The sequence below is a fragment of the Ptychodera flava genome, chromosome 13 (assembly GCF_041260155.1).
Source record: "Ptychodera flava strain L36383 chromosome 13, AS_Pfla_20210202, whole genome shotgun sequence".
NCBI lineage: Eukaryota > Metazoa > Hemichordata > Enteropneusta > Ptychoderidae > Ptychodera > Ptychodera flava.
Genome location: NC_091940.1, coordinates 35807207 through 35834856, shown reverse-complemented (window position 1 = coordinate 35834856; position 27650 = coordinate 35807207). Strand labels below are relative to the sequence as shown.

The following is a 27650-nucleotide window of genomic DNA, read 5'->3' as shown; positions in this document are numbered from 1 at the left end:
GACTCACAAACACCAGTCTCCTCAACAGCATGTGTGAATAGCGTTTACTGAAATCTGCTGAGCACAGATTGGAAGTGTAGACCACTGTTTGTATATCTAATTCTGCGGCAAATACAAGCTGATTTGACAGACACTGACAAAAAAGTTAAACAGTACATTTACAATGGCAGGTAAGCTAAACAGTGGCATAACCTAACATGTAGGGGAATTCTACTGGCTAAAAAAAAACACAGAAAAAAAATTACAGATTTATTTTCGATGCAGACAGTACAATTATGTGGTAAAATGCCAGACAATAGCAAGCATACAAATATGCCAAGCTCTCAGGGGAGAGAGCAAGACAGCACTGTGACCTTTATGGGGCACATCTCTGTCTGTACAATATTTAAGATATCCCATGGGTCTTTTCACCATTGACCTATGACCCTAACTCTCCGTTTACATGAAAGACATGCATTTTATCTACCTGTCCCCAGGGGCACTCAGCCATGTACCATCTGTGGTGCTACCTTCATTTGTACAACATACCTCAGGCTGAAAGCAGTATTTACACTTTTGTGTCAAGAAAAAATTATTTCAGATTTCTGTTTAGCTGGACCCTTTTCTAATCCTAGCCCGGGAACCATCACACAACCATTTTCCCTCAGCAGGTTTGGATTACTCACCTTTCTCTACAGATTCAATATGTTTTATATCATGTTTAATGCACTGCGCAGGAAACTTTGACAAATTGTCTAGCCATTATAACCAGCTCCAAGGAATGAAGCAATTTAATTCAATCAATCACACTCGGAAAGTGCTCAATTTCACAATTGTAAATTTGAGCATACATGTTGTACAGCAGTCACTGAAAAGAGCCCAACATTCTAATTGGACTGATAAATCAAAAATCGTCCTTTCACTGACAACGGAGTCAACCAGGATTCCAAATATTTTTGTGGTTGCAAAAGGAAAGGGGGGGGATGATAAAATGAATGTATTGGTTCTGTTGAGGGTTAATAATGGTGCCATATGTTCATGGACACACCTCAGAAACTTGGGAACAGATTTTCACACAAACCAGAGCTCTTTCTCATGGTTTCCCTATCAGCTCCATTTGTGAACTTTATCAAGACAAGAAATATATGTCCAACTCCTCATTTTTTACATTAATTTGAACGGAAATCTTGGATTAAAAATGTTTTGCAAATGCATTGACTTGTTTTCTGATTCAAATTGGCATAATTAGTTATCTTTTCTCTTTTCAAAAGGAAGTAGTTTAAGTTTTACAAGGCGCAAATTACACAGGTTTGGAAAAGCGCATATTACACTGATCTGAAAACAATCAGATATTAAATGAAAAACAGGCTGAAAACTGAAGCGACCAGTGGCACTGATACACAAGTCATCTGGCCAAGATGGAGGCTACTATTCAGTTCATATTACTATTCAAGACAGCAGGAAAATGTAGAGCTATTCTGCACTGTAACAAGATATTACCTTTTTAATATACACGGGTACAATATCACACAGGTTCAGTATAGCTTGCCTAGGTGATGATTTTTGTCATGATATAGGTGATGTATTCAGGTGGCCAGTTGCCTGAGGCACTGTGCAGTTAAAGATGTTTAATTCTACGTACTGTCCCCCTCAACACCAAAGTTGCCATGAAAGTATGTCCAACAACATCAATTTCACATTTTTTCATTAAAGGGATACAGTCACCTGTAATCTAAATATGCCCATATATGGTCAAAGGGACGTTCCTTGGTATTCAAAATGCCCATGTGAGGGCGCTGTTTTTAAAAAGCGGCCACCCGCTTAAAATCTGTGATTGGTTAGATTTCTCTTTCCATGGTAACTGTGGCAAAACTGGAACAGGTAACAGTATGCCTTTAAAGTACATAAAAAATTTATTATCGGTGAAGGTCAGTTTTTTTGAGGTGGAGGAAGAATAGGAATTCCCGCCGACTGATTTCAGCATACATACTAGTCTTGTTCATATATGTTGGTACATCTTTTTAATAAAGACTGGCTAGCACGGAATTTTCTGACCTGAGGGAACAATATTGATTAAACCTTGGTTTGTAATCCTTCAAGGGATACAACCCACAGCTGTGTGCATGTCTCCCTACTTTAATCCTATTTCACAATGTTTCAATGGACACTCTGCACGCATACATATACTTTGGCTTTAACTAAACAGATTTGGCTAGCTCTGTCTCTGTGTTTTATCAAGCCACTTCACCAGCTGCATCAGGTTGTCCTGTAGCGAAAAAAAAATCCCCAATTGACATTTTGATAAGAGTGGAGCAATCCGACTTTACCAAGGAAATGTCAACATTACCTTATTCTAAGCTACAATATTTCAACTTTCTCCTAACCTTTACATCACTTCTGACATTTTCTATAGTATATGACAAGTTAAAATTATTAAAATTACCATTACATTGTTCTTGTATGTGAAAATGTGACCATCCCAGCTGTCGACAGATCCATACTGAAAAGTGCACATGCACCCTGTACCAAAACACCATAGAAGAACCAGCTAGTGCACAGCTACTTCAATGGGAAAACCCAATATTCCTAGGACATCAATTATTCAAAAAATACTTGTCTACCTAAACCAGACAAAACGGGAGAAAATTTACAGATGCATGAAACAAGGGTCAATAACAGTAACTGACTCTAACTTTCTAATCACAGCACCGACTCCATCAACATTGATGGTATCGCATTGCTGGATTTCTGCAAAGTACATGGATGCAGTTATGGCATGGCCAGAAAAATAACAATCACCATCATCGTGGCAATACAAGAAAACAAGTTCTGGACACTTGGTGCAGTGATGTTAGTAGTGAAGCACTATGGAACACATATACCTGTATACAGGTGACCTTTTACACCCAACACAAGGAAAAGCTGTCAAAACTATGTAAATGAGTGCAAATACCAAGACAAATAGGAACAGCAAATCATGTTGGCATTAACAACATGCCAAATATGCCTGACATCCTACATAGATATTATGTCGGTAACATATGTAAGTATCACATTTACAATTAATGAGAATTTTTTCGGATGAAACAAAGATTTCACATCTCTTGTATGATGCAGATATAACAAATTATCCAGAAATCTGTGAACTCAAAAATGTCTAGAAATTCATCAGTACTGAGAGTTCATTGGGTGATACTAATGGCATGCTGGTTTGTTATTGGAGTAACTGAATACAACTACGAATTTATAACTGCAACTTTCACAACCCTACATTCAAAATGTATGTATGTATCATCAGTCAACTGTAGCAGAGTAACTGTTAAATACCAAAGCAGTACACCGATATACTGTATGCACCTCAAACTCCTGCATGGGATCTGTGTATGTGTGTTCATTCATTTATTACTTCATTCCTCCAGTTCCTTCATTTATCAATGCACAGTGAAACCTGTTCTTACGGATAACTTCCAAATCAGAACATCTCTCTATTTAAAAAAAACCATATTTTATTTCTCTCTCTCTCTCCTTCTCTCTCGTATATATATATATATATATATATATATATATATATATATATATATATATATATATATATATATATATATATATATATATATATATATATATATATATATATCAAAACTTGTTTGTACAATAAAATCTACCTATCTGACGATCGTGTGTATGCATGAAACTCGAGTAATAGATACCAAACATACTTGATGTGTTCTCATTGTTATTGTGTGTGTATATAATCATATACATATACATCCATACATCACATACATCTTTTACATGAAACTCTGTACTCCCATTATGGTGAGCTATTCAGTTTTCTAGCAAGTCCTTTAAATCTTTCTCCTTTATTTGAAGTGTTTTGGTGAAATATGAAAAATGATCCTCTGAAGACATTTGCAAGGTTAACCCTTTTCCTGCCAAGTCCATATTTCACCATCAGGTCAAGATGGTTAAAATTAATGAAACACAACATATTCCATATGGTGTATTTTAACATAATACTGTACATTTGAAGGCTGTTGAAAACATAAATACTGTAAACTTGATGTTTTTGGACTAAAGATGCTATAACATACCAAGCCAAGCGGGTGAAAATACGTCATGTTTTGGCTCAATACCGCTTTTTACTGACTTGGCTGATGGGGAAGTAATAGTCTAAATACTGTCTGGCAGGAAAAGGGTTAATATTGATTCATAACATTTGAAGTTGGTGCTAAAATACTGAATCAAGAAGTTATCAACCAGAATAAAACTTTTCAATGGAGTTCATTTCTAGCCATCCCACAAGAATACTAGTACACCAACAGTGAAGGAATTGCAACTAACGTTAAGTTTATTTTTCTGAGTTTAATTTGCAGCAATATCTCACCCTCAAGAAGTCTGTATCTCTGAATAAATCAATCCAGATCCCTTGCGTCCTAAGCTAGCTGCTTCAGAAGAGATATTGCCTGTATCCCGACGGTTGAGTATTTCTGAATGAATATGTGTTATTTCTCTTTGGTCTAAAGCTGCCCATTTCAGAATAAATTGGGGCTTATTTCCCTCTGGTCCTCAGCTGTCTATTTCTGATTGGCTTTGAACAGACTCCCATGTGTACGAATTGTGTATTGCTGGATGAATGCATTCAGCTCTATGCAGCCTGCAACCCAAGCCACAGACTGCAGAATAAATTGAATCTGATTTCCCAGTGTCCCTAGCTATATATTTCTGAATGAATTGGAACTGATTTACTTTGCATCCTGAGTGGTGTATTTCTTCCCCAACTAAGAATGAATCAGATGTTCTTGATGATTAAAATTTCTCAAGGGGGTTTGCCGGTAAACCCGAAGTGTCTACGGAATATAGATTATTGTGTGCCATGCTATTAGCGGAGCCTTGCCCAGCTGTAAGCACTTGGTGTATAACATTTCAACAGATTATGCCTTTGCTCCTCTGGGCAGCGCCACAAATGGACTGCAATCCCTACACGTTGCCAGCTAGGCTGCATAACTACCGTTCTTGAGGAGTAGAACAGAATCATCAAAGGGTCAACAGCATTTGATTGAAATTTTTCCCCCTTCAACCTAGCTGGGTCATGAAAAGCTTTTTGTTTTTTAATATTTTATCTAGCGCTTCAGTATTCCAGTGGTCAAGGACACATACTTTAACGGTACTTTTCTCTCAAAATTGTTTATCTGTTCAGAGTACCATACATGCTGGAATGTTGTACAAAATATTTTCATTCATGTATCCGTTTCATCTCACTCTGCAATGGAGAAGGAAAACTGAGAAACGTGTGCTTGCATTGTTTATTTATCCACCTTCTAGTACTTTTCAATTCAATTCTTGACCTGGTGTAATGTTTTGCCAATTACACCACTCAACAGATATCTAAACAATTGATTTTCTTAATCAAATATCAAACAGTTTAGCAATTACCAATTTTATGGACTAAACTTGACCGATGACAATCAACTGGAGTACTTGCTGAAAGAAAATGACTTCTTTGATCCCTCACTTCAATTACGTGTAACTGACAATGCATCATAATTGAATTGAAATACATGTAAAAACTAGCCTGCTTGCTATTGCTTGTAAAACTTTCAAGTAACTTGAATGTCACCTTTTCAATGTAATGAAGTTTCTTATCAGTGAAACACAGAATTCTTACTTTTTTCTGTAGCTTCGATGTCATCCTGTCAATATTGTGAAGATTACAACATGTAGACAGAGAAATCTTACTTTTTTCTATAGCTTGAATGTGATCCTGTCAATATTGTGAAGATTACTATGTGCGGACAGTGACGTTTAACTTTTAGCAGCAGCATTTCAATGAAGTTGAGCATTCTGATTAAAATGTAAGAAATAATTACTGTTCAAATTAGGGTTTAATATGCCATCCTTTATCACTTAAATAGATATCTTTTCTTCTCTGCAAATTTTTCTCCCTAGGTGATAATCAAATTGAAGTTCAGTTAAAAAAAAGGCCAATACTGCCATCCACCTGTCAAAAGCCAATGATCAGCATATCACTGAACCAACAAACCACTGAAAATCTATGACTCCACTGACCCAGGGTTACCATTTCAAAAGACCTACTTTTTCAGAGATAACTACAAGACACACATTGACCTCTGACCTCTGCAAGGCAAATAACAAAACACTTCACCGGACCATGAAAGGTGAATAGGCCAAGAACCAGGAAGTACGCTGCCTTTTTACATGGACATCTTAGGAACCAGTCACCTTGACAGAGTAGAAAACAGCCTTTCCTTGAATTTCCAAGTCTATTTTTTATGAAAGATTATAATCTGCAAGGATGGAATAATCATAAATGTATAAATTACAGAACTTTTATCAATTTCACTTTGCAAACCTTTGCAGGGGTTATCAAGGTATTAATTTCATTGGCTGGTCTTGAACACACTGAATGAGATCTGTGTGGACACCAACAATAGATACAAAGTTAAATTTGAAGCAAGAAAGGAAAAGTTTTGATCGAAAAAAACAAACACACAAAAACACAGAGAAGTTTCCCTCCATAAACACAATTAAAACTTTGTCATTTAGGGGGAAAGTGGTTTGTCTAATATAGATTCTGTCATATTTAATCATGGCATTATTTCTTTACAGGAGAATTAATTTATATTTACTATGGGCTGGAAGGGAACAGTGTACTGTGGGTGAAAATCCCAATATTTCACCGCAGATTACAAAGGAAAGCGTGCTGAAGTTAGCTAAACTTGTAAGCAAAACCATAATGCCACTGGTGAATAAATCATGTTGTGCAGTCTTGAAGCCTTTTACTTCCCGGTTCCTGGTATACTGCTAATTATTGAAAACGATGGCATTAGAACCAAACAATTGCTACAAAAGGGTAAGAAAGATTGCTGCCAGGGCTACATGTATGTCTTCACACCATCATAAGGTGGGGAAATAGTTGTCAATAGGAGACTACACAATCAAAAAATCTCTGACCATCAGTGAGCATATTGATGTGCTTTGTGCATGTTTGCTAGCTGAAGATAATTTGGGGGAGGGAGGTCAGATTAAACCATTTAAGGCACATGTAACCAGCAGGGGCAGGATGGGGGAGGGGGATGTAAAATAGCAATGGTAATGACCCTGTCTGTGGCTACTACAATGTTCAAATCAAAGCAGGCTGTGCCACACTCCCCCCTAAAGATTATCTGTCAACCATTCAAACACATGAAATATTTATGAAAACAGGATCACAATGCATTTGATTTCAGATAGATTTAAACAAGACAGATGTCAGCTAGAAAATGATGGAGAAGAAAATCCATTCATAATCCAGCTGTACAGCTTTGATCACAGATGACACGTCTCATTTTGTACACAATGTAGCCAATTTATGATTGGCAGCCTCATTGTGGTTGCTGTTTTTTTTTTCCACAATTCAGGCCCTTTCAGCAGGATAATGTCCCATGGTGAATGGCACAAGATGTTGTGCACATACCTATTTGGAAACCCACTTCTAAAATGACACATGTCAGAGAACTATTGTGGTCATGGCAATCCCAATTAAGCTAAATCAGAATCCATTATGCAGGACTCCAGTCAATTTTTTTTTCACTATGCAGTTGAAAATTCTAGCAACCAGCCCGACTGTCAAGCATGCATTAGGAACACACAGTGTAGTACAATTGAGGAAAACAGAATCCACCTCGACTCCATTAACCCCAAAGACTTCTTGACACAACTTACTATTGAAAGTCAAACATCATGCAATATGCAGAGAAGGGAACCATCTTAACGCACACACAGCACAAAGAACAGCCTCACAGTGCAATATGCCGTAGCATTAGATTAGTCCCTGATGTCAAGGGATGGAGAACTTCCCGTCTGGCAGCAACACAAGCTGAGTAAAACATAAAAAGGTCATGGTAAAAATACACACTCAAGCAGCCTTCAACTACAAGGCTTAAAGTTCAGGTGACTATTGAAAACATGAGAGTATCGATAATCAAGAGCAACAAGGCAGGCACATTAGACTGAGAACAAATGGCCATGTATTGTTATTAGTTCAAGTGACAGGACTCACAAACACCATTTAAATTGTATTTCAAAATGTACATACAATTTACCATACCGGTAGTTCTGATGTGATACAGTGATGATTGATGGTAGGTAGGGGTGTCAATTCTAATGTACAGGGCAGGCATAGATTTGCAAAGGCTTCAATTCACCAGGTTTGGAAGGTCCACTATAATCTGTATATCAATTACTAGAACAGCAGATGTTGATTCATTTATGTTTGCCGACTGACTATATATTCAACCTAAATTATTTGACATCATCAACTTGTTTTGTTGTAGTTTTACTTGAGTTTTGATGCAATTTATGTGCTTTTTTACATTTTATTCTGTGAATCATCCACAAAAAGATCAAATTTCACGAGAGCTATTCGACATGCACTTTGAATATTTCTCATCAAAAGTATGCACAATGTTTGCAGTCTTTAGTGAAACCTGATTTCTCTGCGGCTATCAAAATTTCTGACTTTGGAATTACTATTTTGCAATTATAAAAGTAACTGACAGCCTAAATGGTTATTACTGAGAATTGTCGTTGCTTTTTTAAAAATCTACTTTGAAATTAAAGAATTGCTTCAATACTCCTCACATATTAATATAATATTGAACTACTTCAGCTCGCAGGATTTCTCAAAATTGCCAGCATACGAAATTTCGTTTTTTCAAAATCAAATGTCAAATAACTGATACACTAATAAAAGATCCCATATGCATTTTTAAAAATATACATTTTCATGAGGTTTCATTATGCCATAAACAATAATTGGGTATACTGTCCTTTAACACACGCAAATACCGTTTCTATATAAATACCTCACTTTTACATACTGCCTGATTTAAAAAGGAAAGATTATTAAGTATTAAAAGTAGCTTCCAGCTGAACATCATCAACAAAGTCTGCTGGCTAGAGTTTCCTACTTGATGGAGGAAGAGACAACTACCACAGCAACACTCTGAAAAGTTAAATGTTTGAAAGAAACCTGCCCTTGAACCATTACATTGAACTGATGAAAAAAAACTTCAACAAGTATCCAAACATTTCAAATCCCTCCTCTTTGAACGCTCCAGGCTGCAATCATCCATTATCACGGCATCCGAATTGCAGTCTTGCATTATCTCATCCCAGATCAATAGACATCTGGAAAGCTTATCTGATGACTCACACTTTCATTCACATCAAAGTCCAAATCTCCATGTGCTCTCTCAATTTTTTTCCCCCTTTCTTTTATTACAACACTGGCCAATGTTTCCTTGATAGGCTACTCCCTGATATTCACTAGACAGACATGGCAAGGACTGTAGACAGCATTAATTTCAGTAAAAGACGGATCAGCGTCACTTGTCCCTGACTCTCTTCTCTGAGTAAAAACACTTTTTTCTCACTACATCGGAAATTGAATGATCTGCTACTAAAGCCACCCTCTTTTATATATCTTACTTCCTAAGTCCACGCAATCATGTTGACAGGCTGCTTTTTCTGTTTCTCACGTTTTCCATAATGCACGTTAAAGCCCTTGCACAACTTGCTGACAGATAACACAGCAGTCGGATGTATAATGATGTGACATTACCACGTAGGGGGAGCAGGTTCCTACGATACCTGTAATAGGTAGAAACTCCATTTGTACTTTCAGAATTTGATTTATTGCAAGTCAGTACAGGATGTCTCACATGCCATGCTTGCAATACAAAACACAATCTGGTTCAAGATTCTTACGTTATCCACCTCTAATAACTCTCTTTCTCAGAAAATTTATTACTTTGAAATGGTTTAAAATGCAGCTTTCCTTGCACTATGTTAAAATCAAAGCACATCATCCCCCTTTAGCTAGTGGTTTCTGCCAGATAGGTACATGAGAAAGCAGCTGTTCATCCGCTCCACTACAGCAATCACAACTTTGTATACAGATGTATTGTCACAAAGAGATTAACATGCCACGCTAGTGCATTATTTCATCAAGATACTCCTCCAGCCTGTTAACTTGCTCTGGGTCAAAGGTTACCAATGTTAGCGCGATGCTGGAGCAAATCAGAGTGCCTTTTAAATTATCTCAGGGGAAAATCTGTTTTTAGATTTCTGACCATGATTATCAATTTCACATTGCCTGAATCTGTAGAGATTATTTGCGATACAGCTTAATTATCAGACAGAATGTGAGAGATCCATGGTATTCCAAATCACCAGCTGTTTCCCCAACTCACAAGATGTCATTTATCAAATTTCATACCCTAAAAATTTATCTATCTGACTAATACTTGAAATATCTGCATTTTTTTCAAGATAACCACTCCAGTTCTCTCTCATCACCATCCTTCTGCAGGACTGTGCTGATGTAACTCGAGATATAAACATGACTGGGGTAGGTTCCCCAAATCACAATATGATTTGACAACCTTAATCTATACATGAGATTTCATCTTCAAGTGTATAACAGATATTTCGCAACAACCTTTCATTGAGTTGTCTCCATCTACTAGTCCAAACGCAAAACACATACTTAGTTGGTGAATTTTCATTTCTTGTTCTCAAGGATGAAGCAATTTTTTTCAAAGAAATATTGTAATTTGCTCCCTGATGCTATCATTAAAGTTCAAGAGGAAAAAAATTGATGCTACATAATGATGAACTGTGTTTGTGACTAATATTTCACTTTGAGTTAACACACTGAATAACACTTTCCAAATCTTAATGGATGGAAAATACTGGCATTAAAGGATGTCAAAATCTGACAAATTACCTGTGCTCGTTGTATTGTTATTAACAATAAACTGCAGGAGTTGACAGGCTCTTGAAATATGACTTTTAATGTCAACAGTATGGAAACTATGAAAATAGCAAGTGAAATAGACTGAGAAACACTTTTGATTTATTCTAGAAAAGGCCTTTGGATTTTTACAGATTTTTACAATGAAAAGATGGAAAACATTTTTGAACACTGTTAACTTAATGAAGGAATACTTTGCACATCAATTCGGAATTAAATATATTTCTGTAGTATTTTAGAAACTAATGTTTTCTGAATACATGGTTTATCAGTTCCATCTGGAATCTTGATATTGGCTGTTGATAAATCCACAGATCATAAGATCAAGAATCAATTCTCATATTCATGGCGTAGCAGAATTTCTTGCATGGGTTCAAATCACTCGAATTTTGAAGGGGGAGAAATTTTAATGTTTACATATTTCTAACACTGTAACAGCATAATTCAAAATCATAGTCTTCGGGGGCCAGGACTACATAGTTGATTTCTTGCAAATGGCCAAATGGTGATCAAATGAGAATTTGAGTGTTTTTTGCTGAAACCTTAAGGTGGTTGGAAAGGCTAGAGCGTCAGTTATAAATTTCAACAAAACTATTAAAATAGAAAAGTAGTCAACATTCTCTGTGAAATAAAAAAAACTAGACATTTGGGCACAAAGGCATTGCAGAGTTATAGCCTGTTAAAACTTCTGAAAAACTGACCAAATAAGAAGAAGTTGGGGAGTCCTTAGTGTATTAACTATGGTAGAGGTCCCCTAGCTTTTAATAAAATGTTTGAAAAGGGAAAGTCATTATTTGCTGTTTTTCAGGAAAGTTTGACAAGGCGGTGCTGGCATTCAGAGTGAGTGACTGCCATTGTAAATGCATTTTTAGATTCTTTGAGTGTCAAAGAGGTGTAAAAAGTGAGATTAACCAAAAAAAACTGCTCTATGACTTCAAAAGAGGGGTGCAAATATGGCTTGTTTTCAACATTTTTGACCGAATAACAGTTTTCCTACATAATTGTATACCAATTTAATCCAACTTTGAAATGAGATATGGACATGGAATTTTTACAGCCTATTAACAAGGTAACAGATAAGATTTGTACGGCACAATTTTCCTGTATTTGATGTACTTTTTGAAATTCACATTTTGAAATTTGAAAGAATTTTTAATAATTTTTTGATATATAAACCCATGTAAAATCATAAAAACAAATTTTATTTACAAATCCTGCCGTACAAATCTTACAATAAATAGTGTCAACATATTTATAACTAATTTGGTAATATTAATACTATCCAATTATTATTAAATTCAAATATGTAAAAAAAATATGAAAAATTAAATTTTAATATTTACTGGTGTTGTATTTCAAAATCATGGCTGCAAATATACAATTTTTATATTCTTTGGAGAAAGTATTAACTGAGGGAGTTATCCTGAAAATTTGAACTAAATATCTTGATTCTAACACTTGAAACTTGACATTAACTCTGAGAAAAGAATTGGTGCAAAAATAGCCTTTCCAACCACCTTAAGCATTTGAGTAGTTTTGAAGTTGGCAAAGTTGGCAGCATAGTTAAATACATGGACGACAGATGTCTGGATAGTGTATCCTTACTCACAGATCACTTTGTAGCTCTTCAACTGACCTGTAAGCATACACACCACTCAGTATCGATCAAAGTCAACTGCCACTATATCTTAACCATACCACAGAACACTGCAAGACTTCCAAAGGGAACCCCATCTCAAGGCTCACAGCTGAGCAATATAGTGAGAGAAAAAAACGTGATTTACAGACCCACAAATAAGGAATTTACTGTTTGGAATTCGCTCCAAAGTGCATCTGCCAACACTCAGATCATTCCCTTGGTGATGTTTGGCCACTTCGGTGATGTAAGCGATACAGAAAAAATTCCAGGCACACATGTATGGCATTTCATGCAAAGGAGCCAGATTCAGAAGATAACTGAGTTGATGAAGTCAAGTGCATTAAATCAGGCTTGTCCTGATGGCATCGATATCACCTTAACCTGCTATTTCCTGAGAGATTTATTTATTTTAGCTTTACTTACTGAACATCAGAAGGAGCCAACTGTTTTTCAATTACAAGATTCTGAGACAGATTTGCACACGGTGAACTGAGCAGCTCATTTTTAATCTTCTAAAGTCATCTTGTGTTCAACTTACTTGCTGCATTAACACCACAATAATCCAAATGTCAGTATTATCATACATCATTCGTTTTTTGAAAGCTGTCATAAAATTGCGTATTCTATGAAAATCTTTTTCTTATGAAACTGCAAGTGGTTTGACATCCTCCTGAAATAGTCCATTCAAGACATTAACAAATAGCACCACCCTATCAGTTATACATCTTAGTGACATACGATAAATAAGCAAAGTAACGCAATATTTAATTATATTTCACCATAACGTGTGCTTGCATCAGGCAAGACATTCTTTAGAGCACAAGAAAATTGAATGGATGCAAATAGCTAAATCTCTCCCAGGGACTTTGAGCAATCTCATCTGTATTGACACAGGAGAGATTTCAGATTACTGATGGGTGGGCCATTCTGTCTCCTTCTTTCTAAGACATCTTTCTGTACACACTGTCTACCTCAAACTGTACCGTATGCAGTGTATTTAACTATGTTTAGATTATATTAAATCCAAGTCACACTGCGACCTTGATTACTTTTTCCAAATATTTTGACGGTGGTCTAAAATTACTGATGAACGTGGAAAATCCTGTCTAAGACAATGCTAAACATGAAATTTAATCTTCTATGATCAGTATTACTCCTGATCCTGGCCATAGATTATGTAGATTAATTAACAAAAAAACAAAGTTGCTAGAAACAACACCAGTACAAACGTACAAGATGTTTACATCTGACATATCTACAATATTTGGTGTCGCCATTGCTAACCAATCGCATCAATGTTTTCTGTATCACTTGTTACCCTACTTCAGAACTTGCCACTTGTAAAGTATTGTATACCGGCTGCAAGAATCTCCAGGCAGCCAGCTGATCATGTCTGGTATTTACAGTCTCTTGGTTTCCCAGACTGTGCAAAGATGATTAGCACCTCCTAAATATTTGTTTTTCCTATTTGGTATAATTGATTTCAAATGGGGGTTAACAACTGCCTGATATTTCTGACAATTAGAAATAATTAATTTTTAATCACATAGGAGGTTGTGTTTTCTTTTACAACCCAATTTAAAGGAATCAAAACATTTCAGAGTTCATTTAGAGTTCCACAAGAACACTAAGTGTGTGATCTCCACCACCCCACACATACCAGCTGTTTCTTTAATTTCACTTGAAGAAATACTTGCATGTACGTTTTTGATTTGTGGTGTATCTGATAACAAATCAGAGTCTGACAACAGTGCCGCCTGGCAAAAAAGTTCTGAGGTATTCCAAGTTAGCTTGAAAGCCAGAACTCTCTCAAGAAAATAAACTTGTCCACGTAAGTTAAGAATTTCAATGAGCATACTTACGTTTTCATTGTCCATGTACGAAGTATCAAAACAACATGTACTGAGAGACATTATAAACGATATGTAACAATGAAATAACATTGCAAAGTGGAGAAGTACATAACTCAAATACCTGTATTGATTCATGAACACAGTTAGCTAGAACAAAATCCAACAATAATCCCGGAATTAGTTTTTGCCTCATGGAATTTGTACACGCATATCCTGAAAAGAGATCCACAATAAGTTCATCCATTGCACATAAAATTTCCCACATGTACACTTAAACACATGATATTCCACATCAAATAAAACGATCTACATACATTTTATAAATGATGTACATTTTCATTGTCTCTAATCATGGAAATCTCTGGTCTATGGTCTAATGACAAGCACAGAACTGACCTGACACCAGGATACACTTCACACCAGGATATATTACATTTTTTTTTATCAGGTAAACGCCTTCTAGAACTTTGATCTTTACACAACTGCAGTTACCATTACCCTACCCATCAGTCATAGATATATGATAGCTGAAATGGCGTGGTTTTGGAAGAGTGAAAACTACCTTATTCCTCAACAAATATGAACAATGCAATGCTCTTCATGATTAAAACAAATTTCCTTGGCTGGCAAATTTACATAATAGTGACTCTTATAAGGATTCTATCTTTGTTAAAGTATGTTCTTTTGTTTTGAAGTTAATTAGCATAAGACTGAACTGTGACAAGATCAGCTGGTTGGTCAACCTCTTTAAATCCCAATGAGAAAAATGCTGCATTGGGCTCAACCTCAGATTCAAATGTGGAAAAAGATTTCATTTGACTTAGCCCAGGGCTCACTGACATCATATTCCTTTATCTTTTGAGGAAGCAAGATCATAGAAGTGGAAACAACTTCTAAAAGTCCCCAGTCAAAATATAAAAATCCAAAAACCTGACTGAGCAAACTGTTTTTGAAGAATTAAAAATCCAACACTAAGCTTTCAATGTTACACAATGATCAGGGTATAGCACATAGCTTTGACAAATCTCCTCAAATCAACCAATAGTTTGTCAATCTGGATGTGGAGGTGCTAGTTCACTCAATAATGACTATGTGTGAGATCTGTCTACATTTTTTCGCTTTTCAATGACTTGTTTGTGTCTGTTAAAAAGACTTCCATACCATCTATGTCCTATGGCTGCACCATGTCCTGAGAAATTATGAGATAATTTAGGTAGTACGAGTATCCCATATGTCACTCTGTTTGCAGAAGTGAGAAGTCTGTTAGCAATCGAAATGTTTAATTGTTCAAATGGACTGATCTTTGCATCTGGAACGCTACCCTTACACACCCATTTCATGGGAAAGAGAAACAGAATACAAATAAAAGTTAACAGATCATGCCCTACACAATTGATCATCCTGACGGCAAGGTTTCAAAGTCTGTCTATGTGTATTTAGTCTTACTTCATCGGAGTGTACATTTTAAAAACAACTTTCTGGGTCCTTTAATCCACATATTGACAGCTGGTTCATACATTATAGGGGACAGAGAACTCGTTTTGAAGTTTTTCTACGTCAGAAAATAGCTTCTCAAATCAACTATGGATCAACAATGATGCTGGTTCTAGTGTGCCGAGCCACTGTTAAGTCATTAGCATATTTCTTGTACATACCAGAAAATTGTTTTGATTTACTACTGAGTCTGAGTGGGGCTAAAGATTTGCTTTCTATACGTCTGTCAGTGAAATATACTGACAGAGGTTTAGAAAACAAATCTCACTGACAATTACTTCTAAAATTATACCAAATTGACAATAAGAAGTCCGCAAGAATGAGAAGTCAGCAACTCCATACCTTGAAATGTACAGACATGCATTTCTGAATGAAGCTATGTTTTGGGAAGTTTTGTGAGAGTTATTTCCTAAACCTTTAGGACAAATTTTACAAATTTTAATTACCCAATTGCTGTGGGTCTGGACTGCTGTCATTGAATACTCAAACAAATGAAGTTGCAATCACTACTTAAATAAATCTTAACTCCTTGACTGGTGACAAGGATGTGTGGAAAAGTGAGCACTCTGGAAAAAAGTTCTCAGGAAAACAGCATGATTGACTGCCTGCAACATAAAGTCTCTTATCTCCAGAATAAATATTTCTATGACAGATTCCATCTCAAATTGACAGGTGGCCTAACCTGCACACTTCCAACACTGCAGTTCGTTTTTGATTGTTGTAAATTTTTTTGAATTAAATCTCTGGGTAAAAATCTCTGGAAAAAACAAGCTTGTCAGACTTTCTTCTGCAAACTTTATCAACACTGAATTTGCTTTGTTGTGAAATTCTTCTTGATCCTCTACAAATTCTAAACAATCAAGAACGTTTTTGTTTTTTTCCAGCAGAATTAGCGTACAATTAACTTGATCTCCTCTTTCATGGTTAAAATGCAATATGTTTTCTGAATTATGACACCAGTACTTTTTAATTAGGAATGATATCTGGCTTTAAGTCATTTTGCCTAGCTTTCCATGCCAAAGCAATCATACTAGGTACTACTGGATAGTAGAATATAATAAGGATTGAAAAACCATACCACTACACCTCAGTGTGCACATTGGGCAAAATATTGGCACATTTAGTTATTTGCATGTTTTTTCTATAATTAGTAAATAACCTAGAGTGTTTATCACATTTACATCACATACTGACAGTACAATAGACTTTTATATTTCTCTCCTTCAAAACTGTTTTAATTTCGTTTTATGCATGGGACAAAAGCAAAACAATCTATATTTTATTTTTCAACCACTATACCACTGCCAAAGATTCCTAGATCCTTCACATTTGTATACTAGCTTCTGTGCTGTTTGCAATTCCTTTTATGAAGTTTTCAAACTTTTCTACTTGTTTATCCTAACTTGTACAGACCATTTGCTGCAGACAAACACCTTGCAGCCAATCTGAAGATATCTTGGTTTTCATTTGCATGGCTGTATGCATGCAAAACCTGAACTCCACACTGTACCTTCATTGAGCTACTCTAATGAAATAAATACAGTTTGAATTCAAGGTAAATTGGGGTTTAGGTAACAGACTGAAAAAGGTACACAAATACTGTATGTACCTGTTCTGTGTTTTATCCTGATTTGTTTTCATACAAACCTGTTATCTTGAATCTTCACACAGGTTGGTACTTCCCGTTGAACCAGTTTCTGAAGCGTATCAGTCAACATCAGTATTGTTATATACTTGGCAAGGAACGCACATGCCAAAAGTAACCATGTTTATACATTGTCGACTGAGGCAAGAGCAGGGCAACGCCCCTTCATGCCACTGACATACAGGACAAGTGGAATTTCCCACAGTATCCAATTTACTTTGAACATCAGTGAACATCTTCAGATACAGCACACCCCCTTCCCTTCAAATCAGCTCCTCTGCCAATAGTTTCAAAATATCATCTGCAATGAAATAAATTTTCCTTTTCTGTAGAATTGTTCACTGTAAAGAAAATCATAACTTACCTCTCTGGATTCAATATTATTGTTTTTTGAGTAGTGGCTATATCTGCGTTTGTCTAAGGGCACTTGGCTATGTTCAAAGGCTGTCCACTGTCTTGTTAATGACCGTTCACATATTTCACAGGCTACGACAAGGTTGTTCACAGTGATAGAGCCTTTTGGGGGTTCAATCTCCAAAATGAACGGGTATTTCTGCACATCCAATGTTTTAATCTTGTCTCTGGTTATCAACTTTCCACAAAGGTAACACACAAAGTTATAGATACAGTATCTCCTCAGCCAACGACTTGACTCCCCTAGACCGTCAGAGTTTTCGTAATCTTCCCACTGACACATTAAGTTCTGGAAGCAGAAAACACAGGATAGCACTTTCCCTTCACTATCCATAGGGATGGCATTTGGCGCTGGATCTCTGCTAGCAAGGAATGGGAAGAACGGCTCGTTCATTGTAGCATCTGATGTTTTATTTGGATATGAACGAAGCTGACACCTGTCCGCTATGGAAGTTTCGGATCCACAGACAAAACAACTAAGTTGCTGATACTTAGCTTGATTAACACTGCTTGGAAGCACTGCTGTGAGAGAGTTTGAAGATTTCGAATCTCTGAGCGACATCTCATGAACACCTGGTATCCCATGAGCACCCGGGCCAACAGGACGCAAGTTGTAATGTCTTTCACTCAATGGAATCCCATCAGCTTGGTAAACTTGCCATTGCCGCTGGAGAGATATGTAACATATTTCACAGGAAAGAACCCTTCCCTCATCATCAATGGCCTTGGCTTTGTGGGGTCGTTTGAGGTTGATGATAAAGGGGAAATACATAACATAGCAACTTCTCTCATCAGGGGCAAGTGTGTGTATGTACCTGGTGCTGGACCTGAGACATAACTGGGCACACAGGTAACATATCTCCTCCTGCATTGACTCACCTGGTTTCATTGGCGGGGCATTTTCTATCATGGATGGTAAGGTTGGTACGGCCCCAAATGCATCGTTACGCACCTGGTACACGCGATTTTCCTCAGGTGCGCTTGCTAGTTCGTAGGCCTTCCACTGTCGGTGTAGGGACTTTCTGCAACTACTGCACACTCTTGTCAGGCCCTGGTTTGAGAGGGGCATAGCGCCTGGCGGTGCTTTGAAACTTCTTAGGAACGGAAAGTAGGGATCCCCATCTGTATGCTTTTCAGAATAGATGAATCTACCAGATGTAGCTGGTTGTGTGATACCACACAGGAAGCAAACCATAGTTGCCAACATTCCAGGATCATCACTGGGAGAGGCCACACTGGTTTCAGCACTCCGCAACTGGTATTTGCGCTCGTGGAGTGGCACGTTGTTCTCTTGGTAGACCTGCCACTGCCTGTAAAGGAATTTCTCGCAGTCCTCACAGGTCAGAACTTTGCCACTAAAGTCAGGAGGTTTCGCCCCGGGGGATGCTGTGTGCTGTTGGAGTGTCGGGTAGAACGGTGTCCCTGCATTCAGTTGCAGCTGATATCTTGTGTCTACGGCCCTCATGCACTGTTTGGGCCTCTTTCTCCCACAACAAAAGCAAATTTCTATCCCCCTACCTTCTTTGCCGTTTACGGTTTGGTTTTTCTCCTTGTTGGCTACCTGTCGAGTTGGGGTGCGAATTTCGTATCTTTTTTCCGGGACACCATTTTGTTGTTTTGGTATGTTGCTCATGTCATCAGTTTCATACTGTCGCTTCAGGGAGTCCACGTCGTGTAGTTTAAGTTTGTATAGTTCCTCCCTGGCTTGTCTGCTCACTTGCATTTGGGGATCGGCCTTCCCAGGTACTCCCCCTCCGATTCTTTTCAACCAGAATAGACGTTTTACGACAGGCGTGTTCGTTCTTTCGAAAGCATTCCACTGTTGCACCAAGAAAGCGTAGCAAACTTGGCATGCTTCGATGATCCCGTCGCTGTTGATGGGTCGAGCACCGGGAGGCGGCTCATGGTATTCCAAGAACGAAAAGAACGGCTCTTTATTCCGTGATCGAGTATTCAGTTGACAAGTCGCTCCCTCACTACCACAGACAAAGCATACTAGATGTCCGAACGGGCTGCCGTTTGCAGCGCTGCCAGAACCGGAATTCTCCAACCGGATCTGCGTTCCCGCCGCCGTCATTTCGAATTTTTCTCGTCTGCCACTTCGAGATGAGATCTGGCCAGTCGCACGTTTCAGTTTCACGCTCGTGAATTTAAATCACTGCAACCGAGAGTACGTTGTGTTTGTCAGTCCCAAAAGTCCTCGAGATTGTGCGAAACGGTCTCTCGACTGATTCTTATCTGTAACATCGTTGGTGAACGGATAGCTCAAGCAAATATGCGATATAGTAGCGCACCATCACCACTGCGCTGAATGCAGAGGACAAACTATATCTTCTTCCTGGTCTACGAGCTATCGACCCACAATGCTTTGTTTATACATAGGCCAGGGAACGTGAATATCAAACAGCGTGACACCTGATTACTTCTCTTTACAGCGGAGGCAAAAGCAATATTTCTTTCGCGAAACCGTGGACTGACTTCAAAATGTTAGTTTTCATCTACAACAAATGAATCCAAAACATACTTTTTATGCCGAAACTGTCTAGCCGCGCGCCTGTATGTTAACGCGTGTGACATCGTCAGATTTTGGGCCTTTTGACCTCTGTTTCACATTCAATAGTGAGTTAAGCCACCTGCTTACCAATGACAACGTAGAGTGTCGTTCTGACGTTACCGTCATAGTATTTAGTCAGGTCGATTTTTAAAAGCCGTTTTACGTGGCATTTGCAATTTTCTAAACGCAATCGTTCGACGAATGAAAAATGTATAGAATGAACACCTATAATTTCCAATTGTTTTCCTGTTTACTAAAAACCAAAGGTTTTTGGGGGGTTTCGGGGGTACGTTTGTTTTTTATGTTTTTCTAAATGACCATTGCAGGTCATGGCTGTCGGGGTTGTTTTTAACATACTGCGATAACTTCTTGAAATACTCGTCATGTTTCTGTATGACATAACGGGAACAAAGTATGTGCGCCTCCAAGGCAGTGATAAATTATCTCCATGAAGCGACTTTTTACCTATTTTTGTTGAACTTTGAAATTACAGTTCCACACAATGGATATACATCAAAATGACTTTCCGTTCATGAATAGTGCAGTAAAAACAAAATTTTGACAATACTACGTACAATTTTACATGTCACTTCCCCCACCAATTTATGATTAACCCGTCACGCAGGTCACGCTTTGACACAACTGGCCGAGAGACTTTCAAACAGAAACAATAGCATACGAGGATAGGGGGCTCTAAGGTACAGTATCAAATGGTTCTTTTTGACAATACTCAACCCTATTATTATAGTCCCGATTGTTCAATTGAAGATTTCTGTTATTCGTTCTTCCCAAATACACAGTGCAGTCGCTTCAAAATTCGCGATACAACACACGTGCCATAAAATGAACACTGTTTTGTTTTTGTCTGCCATCGATAGCACGTGTTTCGCACTGCAGTCATTATTCAAAATAGCAAAGCGCGTATAAATTTCCCGCACTTTTCTGCCGATGGCTATATATTGACACACAGAAAATTAATATATAAAGTCTCTTTCATCTCCAAGCGGGCCTGTACCATGGAGTGAAACTCCCTAAAATGGACACGTCTCCCGAATATCGATATTAACTTATCAAAATCATCGAAAAGGCATATGAGCTGGAATTTAATTTAAAACTGCAAGCTGTTGCCGAGATTTGCAGAATTTTATACTTCATAAAGTGACATCGGAGGTATGTAAAATACCAATGTATATGAGTAAATATATCTTGTGGTGTAGTCAGCTGCGTTTTACGGCTTACTGTTCCAATCAGTAGACAATTTCTCATGCTATAGTAGTCTCCTTGTTGAAAATGAATTTACATAGGGATTCTTCATCATTTATTGCGACTTTTATCGCGGGAAATACCGAGACTTCGTAGTTTTTGATAACAACATATACGTGCGTGTTAGTTATAAGGAGATGATCGATGACTCCCCCCATATCTCTCTCTCTCTCTCTCTCTCTCTCTCTCTCAATTACTATTTCTTTGTATCGCCGCTTACAGAAGAAAAAGTTAAATACTCTGCCAGTTCTTATTGTTCTTCGTTTTACAGGGTTTTATATTTTATGACTACCATTCAACAGCGCGTGTAGGGAACCTTTCACCCAGGTGTACTACGCGCCTTTTGTCAACCAAATTAGACCGAGCGCTCAAGTGGATGTAATGCGCCCCATTTCATCAACGACAGATTTCGGTCCAAATAAAAACACATAAGAACGCCAAAAATCTCTGAAAAGTCAAGCAAAATTATTGAGTTCGTAACAGCATGTGAGCGACATGCAAACTTTTTTTCTTAATTACACGAATCCTTTATGATAAAAATAAGTGCACATAGTTTTTTTTCAGCGAGGTAGAGCACCACTACAAACCAACACATCAAATGGCTAATGTACATTCTGGACGTCACTTTTCATAATAAGACACATATCACATATTCTGACAGATATTAACTCCGCTATGGAAATTGTATTCCATCCACGCGCCTTCTTTGTGCGAGTTGCGGAGAACCTGTAATAACGAGTATTGTGAGAGCCAATTTAGCCTTACCAGCTGTTACCGTGCATTGTGGACGTGCCTAGTTTCTGTAAAAAGCTCTTTTCTGCATTCACTTTACCCATGCACCTGTTTTCATTCTGTCTCTTACGGCTCAGTTATTATTCTCGCAAACCACTCACCGTAGATGATATCGAGAGATGACTTGTTCATCGATTTCTCCCCTTCTCTCCTGCACTCTTGTTTTCCGACTGATCGATTTTTTAAAATCCCAAATTCAGTCTGACCCGGAATCCCTGGTGAATTGTCAGTGTTGACACCAATATGGTATTTCATAGTAGAAATTTTGAAGAACAAAGGAAAACTGGTATTCGGAACAGATTTTACGATTTGACCGAAAGCCTCTTAAGCTTACACCTTACAATCAATCATAAAACCTTACGAATTCTTTCTTTGGTATGAAACTTGATCGCCGAAACGAGCAGGGAGCAATTTCAATGTTGCACTCTGTTGACGTGATTTTATTTTCGATGACGCTATCAAGGCTTAGGATAAGATCTGTAAATTTGCCACCCCACTTTTACCTCTCACTTCTCCGCCTTGCAAAAGCCCGTCCATTGCTGGTGGTCTTGAGCTGCGCTATTCCGCGTCACGCGATCTTTCGTTTTTCCGGGATGACTTCCCTTGCAGGCTGGATCCGCGACGAGAAACACTTAAGTGCGTCACACGTCAGGGGAAAGAATATGTCCTCACAACGTCATCTACTATGGAAGGCGAAGTTAAGCAATTTGCATTCATTCATTCATTCATTCATTCATTCAGACACTAATTTTCAATTTCATCTCTCCATTACATGAAGAAGTATCAGCCGAAACCATAGCCGTTGAACTTGGTTGAGGTCATAGTTTAAAAAAAGATAGACATCGTGTAGCTGTTATCACGATAAAACTGATCTCAAATCACAAATAAGGCCTTTTAACCGTCAGTGTCTACAATGCATGGTACATATCATGATTCATTGTGTCCTGAAAGAACTAAAAATATGGTGACATACACGTATAGGTTATGCAGAAAAATTATTTAAACATTCCATACATATGACGATCAAAGTATAATTTTCACAGATATTAAAATAACATTTTAAAAAAATTCATAATTTTTCGTGTGACATTATTGTGTGCACATTCAACAATAGAATGATTTTCATACCATGCACGCATGTAGGTGTCGAATGGAACTGCTGCACCGAAAAGCGACGCTTCAAATTCAGTAACTTACAATGTACTGCAACTATAGAAGTTACCTTACAATATTAATATCTGTTATCGATAAAAGGAAAATGCCGACAATAACTTGATACTTTGCCACAATTGATAGTTTCTGGCAATTTATCACAGGCGGTCAAAAGCTGTTTCATTTCGCCTGTCTAGTCAAGTTCAAGATCATTACCCAAGCCATTAGAAGCCGTAAAAATGGCATGCATCAGATCAATACAGTCGTAAAAAGATATGTCCCCATCTCTTTTTACCCACTCATTCAGGTCTAAGTTTATCGCTGCTATAAAACTACATAGATTTATTGCATGTTAATACTGGTTGACTCTCCAGACTAATACCGCTTCAGTAAGCAATTCAATTCCGACCTTCAAGCTGTGGAGAGAGAGAGAGAGAGCGAGAGAGAGAGAGAGAGAGAGAGAGATTTCTAGTACCTTTCTTTTGTCAAGAATTGTGTCTTGTCTTTTAGGTCACATTCTTATCTCAGTAGGTTCTCATGGATCTTGACTTTATTGTAGGTGTATTACAGGGCCGTACAGTTTCAGTTACAGCCTGCAGAGTACCGGGCCAGGATATTTCCCAACAACACATTCTGACATTAGGAGTGACAGCCCGGCCAGATTTATGGCACGGCGAGCAATTAAGTCATAGGAATCATGCCCGCTTTCGGCAGAGCAGTCTCCGCCAAATTAACTTCATGCTTCCAGAACAAAACGATACCTTCGATGCTGACAAATGGTATTTACAGACAGTTGTTAGCATCTCCGATGCGCAAATTATGAGATCTACCGCCGTTGCCAGGATATTTTTACTTGTCTCATTATTCTCTGCATAGCTGTGTATCCGTGGAAACAGGAATCTGCTTCATGGTGCATTAAAGTCCTTGTAAAATAAAACAACAGGTGCAGTTTTACTCTAAATGTCGTTTCCACGTAAATTCATAGGTGATGTCTCTTTTTTTTCTCAGCGTGTTTTTTAAATTGATTTCAGTCCCTGATGTTTCCACCTGTTTGCCTAGGGCACCGGAGACATCCTGGAAACAATATCTGCCTGCAACCTCGCTTTTTTATATCTGTTGTTCGGAAGTGAAAAAGATGGATGCGGTAAAGTTTATTTTCTCTTCAATAGCGAAATAGAGCGGCTGAGACGGCCGAATTATCATTGAGAGTAGAAAATGTTGAAACGCGACGTGTATGCAACGGTATATTATAAACCACGGGGAATAAATTAACCTGGGTGTTTAATGTTATTGTTTTTGTTGTTGTTTATGTTGTCATTGGGTGATAAAATTGAAGAACGTAAGTAGTTTCTTTTTGTTTACTCCTTTCTACGGGCATTTTTAGATACTACATTCTTGTACAAAATTGTAAACTCTAATTACAACATATCTTATGTACTTGCACAGATTAATTTTTATACTCCCCCCTATATAGCTCTGCGTCGTACACTTCTTTAGACCTGCTTCTTATCGTACGAATATATTAAAATATTCTTTCTTATCACGGAGGCAAAACTTTTTTAACACTATTTTTAATGAACAAAATTTAGATATTTTTGGTAATTTTATTACTTTTAAACGGAATTTACTTCAGCTATTGACTGATTTATACACCGTGTAACCTGTTTTTCCTTGTTCTTTTCTTATGTTAGTTTACATTTTGTTTTCATTGTCCATTTTTGATGTGTTAGATTTTCTCGTTTTTCTTTGTCATTGTTATAGTTCTCTTTCCTTTATGAAATGAACCCGTAATTGGGGCAACCTGTTTGTTCATAAATAAATAAATAAATAAATAAATAAATAAATAAATAAATAAATAAATAAATACTGTTAACCTAAATAACTGTAAAAGTAAATGATTATAGAGTATCTAATGCTATGAGATGCCAAGGAGTTAGGTACAGGGCCGTTGTCCACTCTTTCCTATATACACACACAGGGATAGCTTTGGGATAACTGTGATTTCGCTTTATCATCAGTGGATTCGTTAACTCAAAATCAATGTGCGTTCGAAAGAGATAGATAAAATTGGTTTCCATAGCGACAGGTTGGTTCATCCTCTGTCAGTTAGGTACATGGGTAAAATGGGTTGGGTTCAAGTGGTTCGTGCCTAGAACTACTCTTTTTGGAGACGTACACTGTAGGTCACGTGATTACAATTATAGTTTTCGGTAACTTACAAAAACAGACAAAAGTTCATAACAGACTCAATTATTTGATCGAATTTAGCGCCAGAAGTATACTTTTCCGAACCAGAATCAGCTTAAGAAAATTCATCGAAAACTGTGATAAGACATTCAGTCGGCCAGTAAAATCCGATCCTTTGATGGCTGAATAGCTCTTTCAATGTTTACCAGGAAATGAACGAAAGTCTTACTCCCGATTTTGTATATGAGAAATAATATGAGAAATAAAAAAAATATGTTTTCGGAAACCCGACCCCAAACTTTTCTTCGTATTCTCTTCAAATAACGAACGATATATTTATGATTTTACCAATTTTTCCTTTTTCTGATGGATCGCACCCAAATGAAAGTAAAAATCTATAAATAAAGTTTCCGACAGACCTACCATATTTTTAAGGCAAGTGAAATGGAAACATACTTTTTGGGCTTACAACGCATGAAATGAGCAAGAAATCAGCTTTATGCTATACGATGATAACGACGTAGATTTTAAATTGGATTAAAGTGGATGTCGTCTCCGCCATCACTTCATTCTACGTAGAACGCCCGGTCGTGGAATATGCATTAGTAATTGTAATACCTACCACGCAAGTAACCATAATTGTGCAAGCTACAACTACAAAAAAATCTGAATACTGGCCTAAACCTCATCCTCAATATTCTAGGTATCGAATTAGATGTAAAAAAATAATGAACTATTTAAAATATACTTCATTTACCGTGAATTCATGAGCATATTTCTAGTGTTCTTATGACGGTCAGAGCGTAATTTCTGCTCACTTTTATGAAATCAAGTGTGGTCATTCTCGAAATAATATATATATGTAAGAAAATAATTATTGAAAAGTATCCTAAATTACGGAAATGACCCTAATTTTATTTTAAAACGTATCCCTGATTCACTCTACGTTTTCATTGTAATCTATTTAGCACGGTTTGTAGGCATCTACACACAGCCATCACCATATCAGAAGCTACCTGGTGTAACAGCACGAGTGACCATCCAAAGATAGTTTCTGGGCTGAAAAATCTACCACGTTACCTATAGTATTTCGAATACAGTGAAATTTCAGAAAATAATTTTGCAAATGATAAATGATCCCATATCATATCTAAAGGCACTGATAAGTTGCTCATTTTATGTGATACATGGGTTAGTTGGATGGGTGATACACAGTTAAACATGGTGCTGTATACAAGCAAGTTAAACATATGCAAGAAACTGCATCGTATTTTTTATCTAGTGTAAGATGTTCTATATGGTATGAAATTTCATTTCTTGACTAATTGTGTAATGAGACTCCTTAAATAAATCTTAAGATTGTTAGCGCTCCTTACAAATGTAAGCTGTTACTGGAGTTCAGTCAATCACCTATCAGTTCATACAGTACCTGTAAGGTGTGAAAATTGGAGCTAAAATATAACAACATGAAGCTGATATTTTTGGTAAAATTTAATGTAATTTGGTTAACTGTTGTTCGGAGACATTATTGGACATTCAACACTGTCCATTTTTGGCAATTGACAAAATAATTATGTTTATCAACGTACCATCACCATGACTCACCTTTGGGAATAAAGCTGTGGTTGAAATATTCATTCAATATGGAAATAAATATGGAGACATGGTGTCCACAAAGCATTAATAAAAGTTTTGTTTCCAATTATACAATGTAACTTCACTGGTATGTCTTAATTGATGCCTGCAATGATTTGTCTGTACATTGGATGCTACATTAGCAGATGGAAAATGTGGCTGATAGCTGATAGTAACAATAACAGTCACATGGCCTTTACTACCACACATAGCCATTCATACAA

General features: G+C 37.3%; 1 protein-coding gene across 2 annotated transcripts in view; it reads right to left on the bottom strand.

Moving 5' to 3' along the window:
* Positions 1 to 20193, bottom strand: part of LOC139148303 (genetic suppressor element 1-like) — a 123260-nt gene extending 103067 nt beyond the window's left edge. For both annotated transcript variants that reach the window (XM_070719666.1, XM_070719665.1), the window contains exon 1: positions 17794 to 20193. In XM_070719666.1, coding sequence (XP_070575767.1) covers positions 17794 to 19920 — 2127 coding nt within the window. In that variant the 5' untranslated portion in view covers positions 19921 to 20193. The remainder of the gene's footprint in view (positions 1 to 17793) is intronic.
* Between the last annotated feature and the right edge of the window lie 7457 nt (positions 20194 to 27650).